General features: G+C 39.2%; 1 protein-coding gene across 7 annotated transcripts in view; it reads right to left on the reverse strand.

Moving 5' to 3' along the window:
- The window catches only part of Nebl (nebulette), a 350,526-nt gene that overhangs the window by 99,710 nt on the left and 237,133 nt on the right, over window positions 1–13,683 (reverse strand). For 5 of the 7 annotated variants that reach the window (XM_026782975.1, XM_026782974.1, XM_026782977.1 and 2 more), the window contains 3 exons: window positions 9,392–9,536; window positions 7,128–7,215; window positions 6,961–7,032 (listed from right to left, as the gene is read on the reverse strand). The exons of 1 other annotated variant lie outside the window; for it this stretch is intronic. In XM_026782975.1, coding sequence (XP_026638776.1) covers window positions 6,961–7,032; window positions 7,128–7,208 — 153 coding nt within the window. In that variant the 5' untranslated portion in view covers window positions 7,209–7,215; window positions 9,392–9,536. Of the gene's footprint in view, window positions 1–6,960; window positions 7,033–7,127; window positions 7,357–9,391; window positions 9,537–13,683 lie in introns of those variants that run through there. One more of the 7 variants, XM_026782976.1, reaches the window with a different exon arrangement.

The following is a 13,683-nucleotide window of genomic DNA, read 5'->3' on the forward strand; positions in this document are numbered from 1 at the left end:
AGAGAGATCAAACCTGGCCATATTAGCCACACAGTCTGTGGCTTGAGACAGCTGCCTACCCCAAGGTAGGAAATAAGAAATCCTCAGAAAAGATGGAAATATTGAGTTGTTGGGGAAGAAACTAAACAAATGGATGTTACTTTTAGCATTGTTACCTTTACAGGTTGGAGCAGATAAGGAGATTAAACTATTACTAATTAAGTCCCTAAAATCCAACTTCCCCAATTTATCAGCACCTATTGTCTCCCTCCCATCCATCCCTGCCAAGAATGCAGGAGATACAGATCATTCCAGAATATCACTGTGCTAAGAGCGGGCAGATCCACCAGAGAAAGTCTTCAAGGGGCTTAGCTGAGCATGCTCAGTTTTCTCAAAGTCACTGGTAAAATTAAATCACTTGCAGCTTCTTCGGGAGAAGCAGAATTATTCTTCTGTGGGGGTTATATTCCACATGATACACAAGCTCAAAAAGTATGAGGAAATATGGAGAAGTGTCAGCAGCGTCTTCCTGTTATGTTAATTGCTGCACGGTCTAAAAATTGGTTGGGGCAGATTTCAAAGAATTCACGAGGATGGAAGTAATTTGCTGAAATTTATATCTTTTTGTAATAAAGTCATGTTTATCTACACAAGACTATAAATTCCTATGCTGGAAAAATGTCTCAATTCACATGATAAATTATATGGTCTTCCTAATTAGAATTCAGATGTGATGTTTCCTTGTACCCACTACCCAGCTCTTAAGAGGGCATGATTAATATTGATGTAAGGGACTAACATTCCATGAAGGTTTTCCCAAATGCAAATCTGATTTGAGGGGCCATTCCTGACCTGAGGTGGAAACAGATACAAATACAGTAAGTAATTTCAAAATTCTGTATTTCACTGCTGTGTCTCGTAGATATTAATGTCTACCATATTAAACACTTGCTTTATTCATGAAATCAACAGGAGAACATATTTATCTTATCTGAGCCCTAAATTACATTTTTTTCTTCTCAAAGATTAGCCATAATTTAAGGTTCCTGCAAATCTCTCTCCTCAGTCACTAGTAATTAAATCGTTAATGGCAGGATGATAAATACCAGGCTATTTTGATCATAGGGGAAAAAAGTATCCCTGTTATATAATTAAGTATGAGAAAAAAATAGCCTATCATTAGGCTTAAGTTTGGCTCATTATTTTTATCTTCTGCCACCATCTTCCCATCAGGATCACATTCTTCACCACAGTGGTATGTGCTTATGGCTAGAGGCCCTCTGATAGCGCTGACAGGGGCTAGATGCTGAGGACAGGCCCGGGGATAAGGGTGAAGTATTTACTTCCTTTGTTCTGCAGGCAAATAGTTCAGTCTTGACTGTGAGGCTTCATGACCTTCTTTGATCTTTACTAAAAGTTGGATGCATTTGCATCTTTAAATTCAAGTTGCATTTGAAAACTTAATGTAATTTGCCTATTGCTATTCATCTTATAAAATATACTACAAGTCCCTCACATACAGAGAGATACACACACAAACAACATAGAGATACACACACAAACAACATAGAGATACACACACAAATACACACACAAACTGTGATTGGGTCTGGGTTTCTAATGAGTTTGTGTGTATAATTTCCAAAGAGTTTGCATACAATTCCTAATGAATTCTATAATATTCATATTAATAAGTAAATGTTTGTAAGCTTTTAAACAATTAACTCTATTACATATTTGTAATATTCCTATGCTGGTATGATAGGAAATAATAACCAGATGATAACAATACCGATCAGCCATACAAAGTTTCATTCAGATATAGATCACCAAAATGGATGACCATTTATAATCTTGTCTACAGGAAACAGTATAAGAATTATAAGAATGGCTCCATCTATATTGGTGAGATTCCCAACCATACCCCTTCACTCCTAACACACAGACCTGAATGGAACTCAACCTCAACCCCAAAGGACAAACTGGTCTGAACGAGGCACAGTTGTACCATTTTCTTTGGCCCCTGATAAACCAGGGAGGGTGTCGGGACAAAGAAACAATAGGTCCATCACAAGAAACTCAATGCAACCTTCCCAGGAGAGCTCCTAACATTCTGGACTGACAGGAGAAGCTCTGCACAGTCCCCTGACATGGCGTGATTCTGTCTTTTCTCCGCCAGTCACAAGGGCAGCAGCAATGATGTCATTAGGTGATAAGCCAGAACATTGATGAGGGCAGAACAGGAGACAAGGAACCAGGGAGAATGAAAATGGCTACTGTACGCAGATGGAACCACCTACACCAAACTTTATATTGGAGAGAACACAACATCCCCTGCATTAAGCTATTGCTATAACTTGCCACCCTCTGTCTCATAAAAAACACACAATCCAGCATATTTTCAAAATAAAGTAGGCAAAGTTGATGGTTGATGGTTTCATGGTCAATCAGATGTCCCAAACATTTACTTTACCCCTTGGCTTTTCCCACAATGTTGCCACTAAAATTAGAGGGAAATTAGTGCAGAGTTGCTTCCTGTTCCTACCCATGGCTGTTTTGATGAGTGCAAGATTAGCTAATGGCTCACAGTGGATGACAGATGTGGAACTGTTTGGGACTGTTTCTTTACATGCACACTTATCTAGAAAGTCTTTGCACAAATGAAATTGCATTCGTTGAAATTTTGAGAGAAAGAGCTACAGTCTGATCACAGCTTGTGATCGGGCAGGTCATGACCAAGGTCACTCTCCCAGGTTTTCTAATACAGTCTGGGCTTTCTCTGGAGGAGCAGCCATGGGATTTAATGTCTTCAGAACTGGTAGGGTTTGTCCACAGCAAACAAGTTCATTTGTCTGAAAAATTTGTCCCCCTGCTCATGCAGGTGAACACCCTGTGATCTTTGAAATAAAATATTGTATTAGGCTGCATACTGAATTAGACTGAAGCCTAATTTGGTCTACACAAGGCTCATTCTGCCTCACTTAAATGAAATCTAGCAAGGATTCTTTTTGCCCAGTATTTTTTTTTTTATGCCTACTTGTCTGAAAGTTGCTAGATCCACGATTCTGCGTACCCGATCTAGAAGACAAATCTAATTGATATGTAGAATTGATGAGGTGTTTGAAAACCAAGATCAACTACCAGAGAATTTAGTTAGGGAAACAGAAAGTGTTGTAGACTTAAAAGGAAAACAAAGAGGCTGCTGGGAGGCTAAACATCCTTCGGGGCAGAGATATGAGCTGTACCGGGGAAACTCCATGATGTGAGCAGTTCAAATGCCACGCAGAAACTAATAAGAAAGACAAGAAAAGAAGAAAAAACTAGAAAGAAAGGAGAGGGGGGCGATGGGGACAGAAAAGAAAAATGCTTTAGACCGACCCCCAAAAGAAGTCACTTGATATGAAAGCTTGACATTTCTTTCTGTGGAGGGTCCACGCAGTGCAGTCTCCCAGGACTGACCCCCCAAGCCAGACTCACTTAACAGCTCTCCATCCTGGCTTGGAGGTACCTAGATATAGCACTGTCTCCAGGGCTTCCAAGGACCACCACCCTCTCTCTCTCAGAGTGAAATGGCAAGCTCAAGAAATGAGTCTAGGACACTCTCAAAGGATGAGGAATGCCGTCCCTCACAAGCTTACAATCATTCGAACTCCTATAAAAGACACCAGGCCTAAGCTATCAGCCACAGGTCAGAGATCAGGACTGAAGATGACTGCTGTCCACAGGTCCACGAAACTCTGAGCGGCATTATGAGGAGCACCGGGAGCGGAACTAAATGTCATTTCACTCATAGTCCCGGGCAACCCTCAGCTAGACTGCAGGATATGGTTCTGAATGTGATACTGCTATGAAGATGCATGAGGCTAGAAGAAACCCAAAGAGAAATTGACCCAATAGGGGGCGTATAAAAGAACCCTGTGCAAAGAAACCCATGGCCCCCACACCGGCGTCGGAAATGAAGCAGACCAGAAGGTGACTGCTCGCTCCACTTGAACCTTGAACCCACCAGTGCTGGGCACGTGTCTTGGACCGTCACTCAATTTCCAGTTCGCACTGTGGCTTAGGACACATACATCCTACAGGGAGGCGTGCTGTGCGTAACAAGATAAAACTGTGTGTGGAATGCCTAGCACGCATGTGCCAAAAGGAAAGCTATCAGGATGTGTGCGTGGAATGCGTGGCACGCAGGCGCAAAGGAGGAAAGCTATCAGAATGCCCAAGCCTTGAAGGTCACCCTGGTCTTGTTTCCATCCCAGGGAACTTGCCAGCTGAGTGACCTGATCTCCAGCATATAAGGGTTTCTTCAGACTTTACAGTGCATGGCTCTGCTACATCAGCAAACACCATGCAAACTCACTCAGTAACAACGCAAAATAAAATTGCCCTCAAAAAACAGGAAGCCACAAGGAAACACAGATGTCCCTCCAGGACACAATGGATTATAAAGCCCCACCAAATCATCCGAAGGTTCTTATTTTATGATGGATGGAGAGTGGTGCCCTAGGTTAAATGTGAGGGAACAATCTAGCCCTGCATAATTAGAAACACTATACAATATATGCTTAAGCCTAATTTGGTGTGATAAACATCCATTTATATATATATGTGTGTGTGTGTGTGTGTGTGTGTGTGTGTGTGTATAATTTTAACTCTGTACCTGATGCATTTTAGACAACCAGCTAGCTATGCAACTATATGGAGGAGATCAAATTTTCAAATTTAGAAATTGTATTGATTTGAAAGAAAAGAGATTTCAGGTATAAGGTGATTTCTTTCCCATAAAAATACTAATGTAACTGAATAAGAACGGTTAACTTTTACTTAGTGATACTTAACTATAACTTATTCTAGCTCGCTATTGATTTGTTTGTTTGCTTGTTTGTTTACTTATTTATTTTGCAGTTGAGGGACTTTCAAGTACTAGACAGACACACTGGTGCTCAACCACATCCTCAGTCCTGACGATCTGGTTTTAAAATGATTGGGCAGACCCTTCCTTTAATCTTCATTCTGGAAATTAGTATAATTTTTCAGAATCTTTATTAATCATGTAAAAATCCCAGAAACTAAGTAAGTATCTTACAAAATACAGAATTCTGTGATGAAATAGAACGTGAGCACAGTCCAGGCACAACTTAAGGGACAATAATTGTGTTCTAAATATTTAAGTTGCACAGACATTTTGCCGTGAAACATAAATCTATAATAAGCACAAATCTCTCCCTTGTGTTTGATTTCACCTAAAGGGGAGAGGAGCGGCATGGCGTCTGCACTCACAAATTGATTAAAAAAAAAAAAAAAGCACTGTGTCTCCTGCTAGAAGGTTTCTACGTCGCCAATAAGTCATCCTCCCCCAAAACAATAAATCACCTACCTAATTAAAGCTACAGTCCAGCAATAATTGCACTTAATAAAAACAGCAAAGGTGGAAGAGGCACCGCCGCCAGAGCTGGGTTTTAAATGATGACTTTGCTGTTACTAATGTTAGCATGAGAGATAGTAATAAGCTTTACATGGGTATCCATGATGAGAAATAACAGCAGAGCAAAGAGAAAGGGCTTCGTGTTCACCCCCTGTTTTAATCTCTATGTGCCTCCAACCCCTTGCTTCTAAGATGGGGGGAAATAGGAGACCCAACCGCACAACGTCCAACACCCAGCCCATAAGTCTTAACTGCCACTGGTGTCAAGGTCATTGCTATCATTGTCACTGTCTTATTAGTGCCCTTTACAAAGAATTTTCACATGTGTTAAGTAACTTACGGTTATTACTAAGCAATAGCACAAATAAATGTTACTTTACAATTTAAGTACATCACATCATGTCAGGAATATGGGAGGAGTGTGCGCGTTTCCGCTGACTCTCAAACATGGTCAAATAGATGTAAAAGTTGCATATGGAGTGGCTTAGAGTAGCTAGACTCTATGCAGTCATCACAGTAATGTAAAGAACAGATGCAGCATTTCCAATGTGCATTTCATCTTAGAATTACAAACGTTATACTAACATTTCCATAGTTATTGATTGTTGATTTGACTCAGGCAAGTCAGTCTTGGGGAGCTGGCCAATAAACTACCCTACTGACCAGGAAACAAACTTTGCATATTAAAGACAACATATACAGTCAGTTTTTCACTCACTCCAGAATGCAGGCACAAAAACACTTCATTTCATAGAACTTCATGTTTTTTCTGCCAGCAATTCTCTTATATTGTTTATGAGGACATGGTGGGGGAGGTTCTCATTCCTAGTGAGAAATAGTCTTCTTATGCATTTAGAATTCTATTTATGTACTTAAAATGTATGTGCACATGTTTACATTAAATAACTCTAGGATATCCTTGGAATACCATATAAACTAGCTTCAGTTCCTAGAAAAAAAAATCACAACAAAATGTTCCTATTCAATCATATTATCATGCGTACCAGGGTTTTTAATGTGCAGTTCCATTAACACACACACACACACACACACACACACACACATACACACCCTATATTGCAAAGAAATGTTAGGTGCAATTAAAAGTACATGCATTTTCATGATTTGGAAAAATATTGCATTTGACAGAAATTTTGAAAGATCCTCAGAAAATTAAGCTTCATTCATTTAGAAGAAGGTCTTCCATTTTGAAAATCATTCACTTAGGGGTCCTTCCAAGATGAATCCTGCTACTTTTAAAGTCTAGGGAGTTCTCAAACAGTATGAGTTTAACTTCAGCACCATGCAAACCAGGGTGATTGTATAATTTAGATGAGACGGGACCTGGATTAGGAACGAGGACAATGGCTGCAGCAGAAGTTTCCTGCTAATATGACCTTGGGGAAACCACCAAACATGTCTGTTCTTAGTTCTATGATCTAGAGAATGACTGTGCTCTAACAGATGACCTCAGGGTTTTCCCTCCAGCCCTGTGGCTCTGCACACAGCCATTCCCTGTGAACAAAGCAAATAAGACAAAACTCTGTAAAGCCACTCACATCACTAATGAGCTCGGTGCACTTTTTGGCCAGTTCCATGCTTAGGTCTTCAATAACAGGTTTAAGAAACACCTATGGAAAATAAAAGAGAGAGAAAAGAACCGGTTTTTTCTCCTTGTCTGATAGACGACTACATTCTGCTAGTAATCAAATTCTTTCTCACTCACCTTGTCTTCCTGCTTTTCTTCCTCCTCCACTTTTTCCTCTTCAGTCTCATCTTTTACATCCTCAAACACAGGCACCTTCATTTTGACCCTATCAAAATATTAATGCTTTAAAATTTGCTGTGTCTTTTCTCAGCCCACCACACTCTTGTGCTCTGAAGTCACTGGGGCACTGGAAGCACAGGCTTGCCAGATTTTGTCCCTGGCTCGTGTCACTCACTCTCCTTATCTCAATGGTGTGTCAGAGAACACCAAGGATGCTTGGGGACTGCCGGGCCCAGCCTCACCAGTGAAAACGTGCATCTTCTGAGGCAAAGCTCAGGTTGACAAACTTACAATCAGCATATTTAGATGACTTAAGACAGAAAATGTTTTTATACTTCACTAACTCGATTCATCTAAAAAAAATTGGTTTAAAGAGGACTGGAAGATTCTAGAAATCCACTCAGCTATAACACCCAAGATAACGTAGCCTAAAGCCTGCTATCTCAAAAATTTCTCAACTTGTTCTAAATAAAGCTTTCTCTGGAATGTCAGACATGGCTCTGTTTCCATAGGGAGAATCTGTACCATACAAAGTCATTTCATTAGCTTAAATTAAATGTTTTATGAGATTTTTAACATGCTTCTCCCATCCCCCAAAACTACTCACTTCATATTAGCTTATTAGAGGCTAATAATTTATTACAAAAAGCCCTTTGAACCACTTCAAAGAATCTATTCTGAGTTAATTATGACTGTTAATCTCAAATTAGGGAATACTGCATCACATTAATTGTAAACATCATTAAACATGAGAAGTTGAAGTTAATATATGTTGATATTTTATTTAAGACTTCTAGAAACATCACTACTTCAAAAATAATCATCCTCTTTGCATTTTTTCATTGTGTGAATTTTTGCAAACTCACTAGTCATCTTATTTTTAATCTCACTGTCTTCCACACTTGGAAAACTGAGAAACTAAGCAACCATAGTTGTTGTGTGGCCTATCTCAATATTTCTGTAATTAAGGAAATATTTCTCACAGCAAATCCTTTGTGGTCAATCAGGCAATTCTAAAAATCTATCACTCATCGTGTGTTAATCCAGCTGCTTAAATTTTAGGGTAAATTTGGTTTTTTAAAATATTATACTTTATCAGTGATCAATGTTAGGAAAAAAAACCTATGGTGACTAATTAAGTTAATTATACAAAATAAATCTTTACCCAAAATAATACATCATTCTTAGTAACTAAGTATAATATGTATCTACTTTTTGATATGTTTCTACTTTTAAATTTATTTTAATAAACTATTATAACATTTTTCAAATAAAAGGAATAAAAAAACCCTGAAGCTAACCACACCTACTATCTATATATCCCACTGAATGTCTATTGAGATAGAATAGTCATTCTGAAGCTCCCGAGCTTCTCTTTACAGCTTACACTTTAACTATTGAATATATATTTATATACTTATTCTTACAAATTTTTAAAGAAAAATGCCCCAGCCTTACTAAACTGAAAATTCTAATGAGAAAGACATTCTGTCTCATGAGAAAGACATCATAAACAGATTATTTCTCAAATTATTTTCGAAAGGGCAAAAAATGCTTAAAAATGGTTGATAAAAAAAAAACATGATGTAAAACAAATCTATTCTATTCTAGACCTGCCGGGAAGTGCCACGTGGCACAGTGACACAAGCAGGGATTTGTGATGACTACCAATCAAAAGCCCTCCTCAGTTTGCTAAAGGCCTCATTTCCCAAACATGAATCTGCTCTTCCTCATCTCACCCCGTCTATTCTGCCTACCACTGTCTGTTAAGAGCATCTGCTACCTTCGGTGAAATGTGACCGAGCCGCGGTACTGCTACATCTGGCGATCCTCTACTGAACTGTTTCCTTTCTCATGAAACAGTTCTGGATAGAGGTCGAATTAAAGGCATCGCAGACGCCACTTAACCAGCAAAATGCCAGAAAGAAACTGTCCCAAGAATGCTAAATTAGGACACCTTAGACAACTAACAGCCATGTCACAGCAGCCTACAGGAAATTCTTGTGCTTTCAGCTCATCCACGAGGAGAAAGTGTAAACCGTAACTGTCTCCCTCACGCCCTCTCCCAGAAGACTATGCTGATGTTCATAGACTCTACTGCGCTACCTTCAAGGATGAAATACTCTCTATGAATGATCCATTTCTGGAAACGTTCCCTGCAAACTTCTAAAAAGCATATATTGAAAAAAAAAATCCTCCTGCCAAAGCTGTCCAAATTGCACCTGTTAGCTTCCACTTCCGATGATGACAATGCTCGTGCTGCGTTTGGTGATGTCTGTTTCCATGGTGGATAGCCTACATGCGACTTGAGCAGTGTCCTTTCTCCTTTCCAATCACGCTCTGAGTTCTTATTCGCTCTTTACTGGGCTGCAAGAAAAAAAATCAGTCAAACCTTAACGCACAAAAGTTTCAAAGACACAACCAAATAAATACCACACACAATATGAACACATTTTTTTCTTTTGAGAGGTTGGAATCAGAATTTTAAAATCACAAGGATCCTTAGTAAATCTTTAGGAGCTAAGCTTAATCACAAAAGCTTATATTCCCAGACATTTTGGTTGATAGGAGCAAGAGAATCATAAGTTCAAGGCCAGTCCCAACTACAGAACTAGCTTCAAGCCAGTCTGGGCAATTTAGTGAGACCTTGTCTTAAAATAAACATAAAAAGTAAAAAAGATGGCCGAGAACACATATGGGTTGTTATCAAGTTGGCTTGGTCTCTACAAGTCGGTGTATAGCTGTGTGAGACACTCTGTTGGGACCCAGTGCAGAAACCAACGCAAACCCCCAGCTAGTGTGCTTTCTTCCCAGAGGACACATTTAGGGCCAAGAACAGCTAACGATCTGCTATGACGGAGCAATGGTCCAGAACCTACTGGAGCCCTGCTTCTTGCACAATGACACTGTTGTGCTGGTTCTTTGCCTGGTGAAGGAGATGCAGTGTTGAATAAAACATACCCTGGAAGGAAATTTTAAAAAAATTCAAAATTTGCTCTGTGAACTCCTTAATGGACTTTCTGGCAAGCCACATACACCATGACTTTTGATTTAATACATCTTCTTTTCCTTCACGTATGAGTATAATATAAAATTCACGTTTCCTCTAAAAATTTTAAGCCCTGATTTTTATCATAGCCAAGCTTTCCTGCCAATAGGGCTAAAAAAATGACTTGGGGGAATTAAAAAAGTATTCTTTGTATAGGTAGCGATTACATTTCCAAAATACTTATCCTCCCCCCCAAAGCCTAGTTTAATGTTGTATACTAATACACACTTTAACTAGTGGGGTACCCCCAAAGGGGAATATCTCTACAGTTGCTAAGCCCCTGTCTATTTTTATACACTTCACTGACATTGTCTACAGTTCTACTTTGGTCCTCTCTCCACAAAGTGATACAGAATGAGACCAACACGGGAGATCACATTCCTCATGGTGAAACCATGGGATTCCAAATCTGGCTCGACCAACCCTTCTACAGCAAATCCTTTAATCCTTTCCTGCCTCCGATTTGGCATAAATTAAAATGACACTTTAATAAAAGGAAATCACTTGAACTTCCAGTCACTCTGTAACTGTGCACAGTTACAAGACGAGCAGAGTTATAAAGGGGTCTTATCCTTCCGAAGGGTAAACAGGGGCACCCCAGGGCCTGCAGTGGGAAGAAAGAGCTGATTTGTGTAATCAGAATTCTGATGTCTGCTGAACTCTGAATAGCTTGATGTTTACATATGAGTATCGACAAGCAAGAAATGACAGTGTGAAAAGACACAGCCCCTGACTAAGAAAACACATCTGTACTAGTACTGAGTGAGTCACACAGTACCTCCCTGTCCTGGGTATCCATCCCCAAGGTCACATGCAACCAGAGTCTTGTTTGTCAACAGATGTTCCATTCCTTTCACCCTTCTTTTTTCCCTTTCCTTTCTTCTTTCTTTCTTTCCTTCTTTCTTTCTTCCTTTCTTTCTTTCTTTCTTTTTTGTTTTGTTTTTGTTTTTTTGAGACAGGGTTTCTCTGTAGCATTGGAGCCTGTACTAGAACTAGTTCTTGTAGACCAGGCTGGCCTCGAACTCACAGAGATCTGCCTGACTCTGCCTCCTGAGTGTTGGGATTAAAGGCGTGCACCACCACCACCTGGCTTCCTTCCTTTTTTTTTTTCTTAACAGAATATGTTCTTTGCTTTTCTCCAATATGGAGACAATTCACTAACATATGAAAATCCCTAATAAAGTATTGCAATAAATTACAGTTCAGTTCTGAGTTGGGATTGAAGACACCTTAAAATATGGTGCCTTAGGCTGCAGGATGTTTTAATTTACAGACACTTGGAAATTAGCAGAAGCAGAGAGAGGCACTTCTTTTATTTATGCAAAGATTAGCTCTAGCAGAAGGGAGCATAGTTGGCTCGCATCATCTCCATCAACCAAAGAAGAAACCAAACACTCAAACCCTAAACAAACTTCGTCTGAGTCGATTGTCTTTCTGAGTCCATTGATCTCCCCTAAAACTCATTTGTTCTTCCCTAAAGCCACCTCCCTGACCTAGTTCTTTCTCACCTATTAAAGGGTATAATCCTTTAAACCTCATTAGGTTATTGGGTCGTCTTTGTCACACAGTCTTCAACAAGAGTTAAATGGTTTGAATTATCTGAATACGACTTATAACAGGAAAAGTTAAGCAAGACCAAACAGCTTCATTTTCACACAAAAAGGAGATAGATGTACATATGTGTAAATGCATGTATGACGGCATATATATGTGTATGTGTGTATATGTACATACATATGTGTGTATATGTACATACATGTGTGTGTGAGTGTGTATGTGTGTATATGTACATACATATCTGTGTGAGTGTGTATGTGTGTATATGTACATACATATCCGTGTGAGTGTGTATGTGTGTATATGTACATACATATCTGTGTGATTGTGTATGTGTGTATTCCCAGCTATTTGGAATGTGGCAGGAATAACTGTGAAAGACACTGACACTGACATTTTAGCAAATGTGAGTATCTTGTCTAGTGCTTCTTTGTAACTATCAACCTTTCACTGTATTTACGCTATTTTATAATTTTGCAAGCTATTAAAAATTGATAACAATACAAAGGATCCTTATCTACAGAAATACAAATTATGTCTTAGAGAACACAATTGATTATTGGCGTCACATCTATTTATGAATTCATTTCAGCATTCCTTATTATTTATGTATCTATGGTTCTACAAATCCACCTTTAAACCAACTGTAACACCTTACTAGTCCCCTCATTTACTAATACATTAAAATATTTGAAACATGCATATTTTGTGTTTTATAAGAATCACATATTTTTAACAATATGTCACTTAACAGTTAGCATCTTCTATCCTCATTTCTTTAACATTTAGCAAACGATGAAAAAAGGCTCTTGATTATGAAGGGCAGCTATGAAAATGTTTAGCACGCATTGAAACCAGCCTCTCCTTTTATTTTCAAGTCTGGCTTTGTTTTACTATTGGCAAGTCTTACATGTATGCACACATACATGTACACATATTCACACAAACCCCAAACAATAAATACACACATGTACATACATGTACACATTCACACACCCCAAACAATAAATACACACATGTACATACATGTACATACATCACACACACCCCAAACAATAAATACACACATGTACATACATTCACACATACCCCAAACAATAAATGCACACTCAGGCAGAGTTAATCCATCACAGCTGCCAGCTCCTGCCTGAAAAGCATGAAAGGCTCCAATAAATGTAAAGACTTAATTATTTCTCACATCTGGAAAAACTTGAGCATGAGAATGGATTTATTGAAGAAGCTCTTCACTGGCTGTCAACACTCCATTCAGAGCCAGAGAGAGAGAGAGGGTGGGCTTAATCACTCTTGGCAATTCCTTAATGCACTCAGAAATAGATGCTCTACCAGTTAATTCATAACACAGTTTGTTTATATGATTTATACATTTTATGGAAGCACAATAAAGCAAACAACTTCATAGTAACTTTAAAAAAGTGTTTTTTCATGCCTGGGGACAATGTACATCAAATTGTGGAAATATGAAGTCTTTCGATGTAAAGAAACAAAGGGACAGCTTTTGGAGTGGTGTAAAGCATTTAAAGACCATTCATTAGAACAGTAAGTGACATGCGCACACAAAAGCTAGATGATGTGGCACTTTTTAGGGAAAGTGTAATGCAGAAAATGTAGTTGGGGTAGTTGTGTGAGTATAGAGGAGGGTGATCCACAGAAAAAACAATGAGAGAACAGGTCTGTGGGAGGAAAGGGCGGGTGAGTGAAGCAAGGTGACACAACAGAGGGAAGGCATCCAGGGCCACTGCAAAGACCCACGACTTAGAGATGAAGGGCCCTAGGGCTCAATGACACTGTTGAGGACATAGGAGCCAGAACCTCAGAGGAGAGTCCTATGGGGTCAGTGTATGGAGATCACCTATCCCAACACACACACACACACACACACACACACAC

The sequence above is a fragment of the Microtus ochrogaster genome, chromosome 16 (genome assembly GCF_000317375.1).
Source record: "Microtus ochrogaster isolate Prairie Vole_2 chromosome 16, MicOch1.0, whole genome shotgun sequence".
Taxonomy (NCBI): domain Eukaryota; kingdom Metazoa; phylum Chordata; class Mammalia; order Rodentia; family Cricetidae; genus Microtus; species Microtus ochrogaster.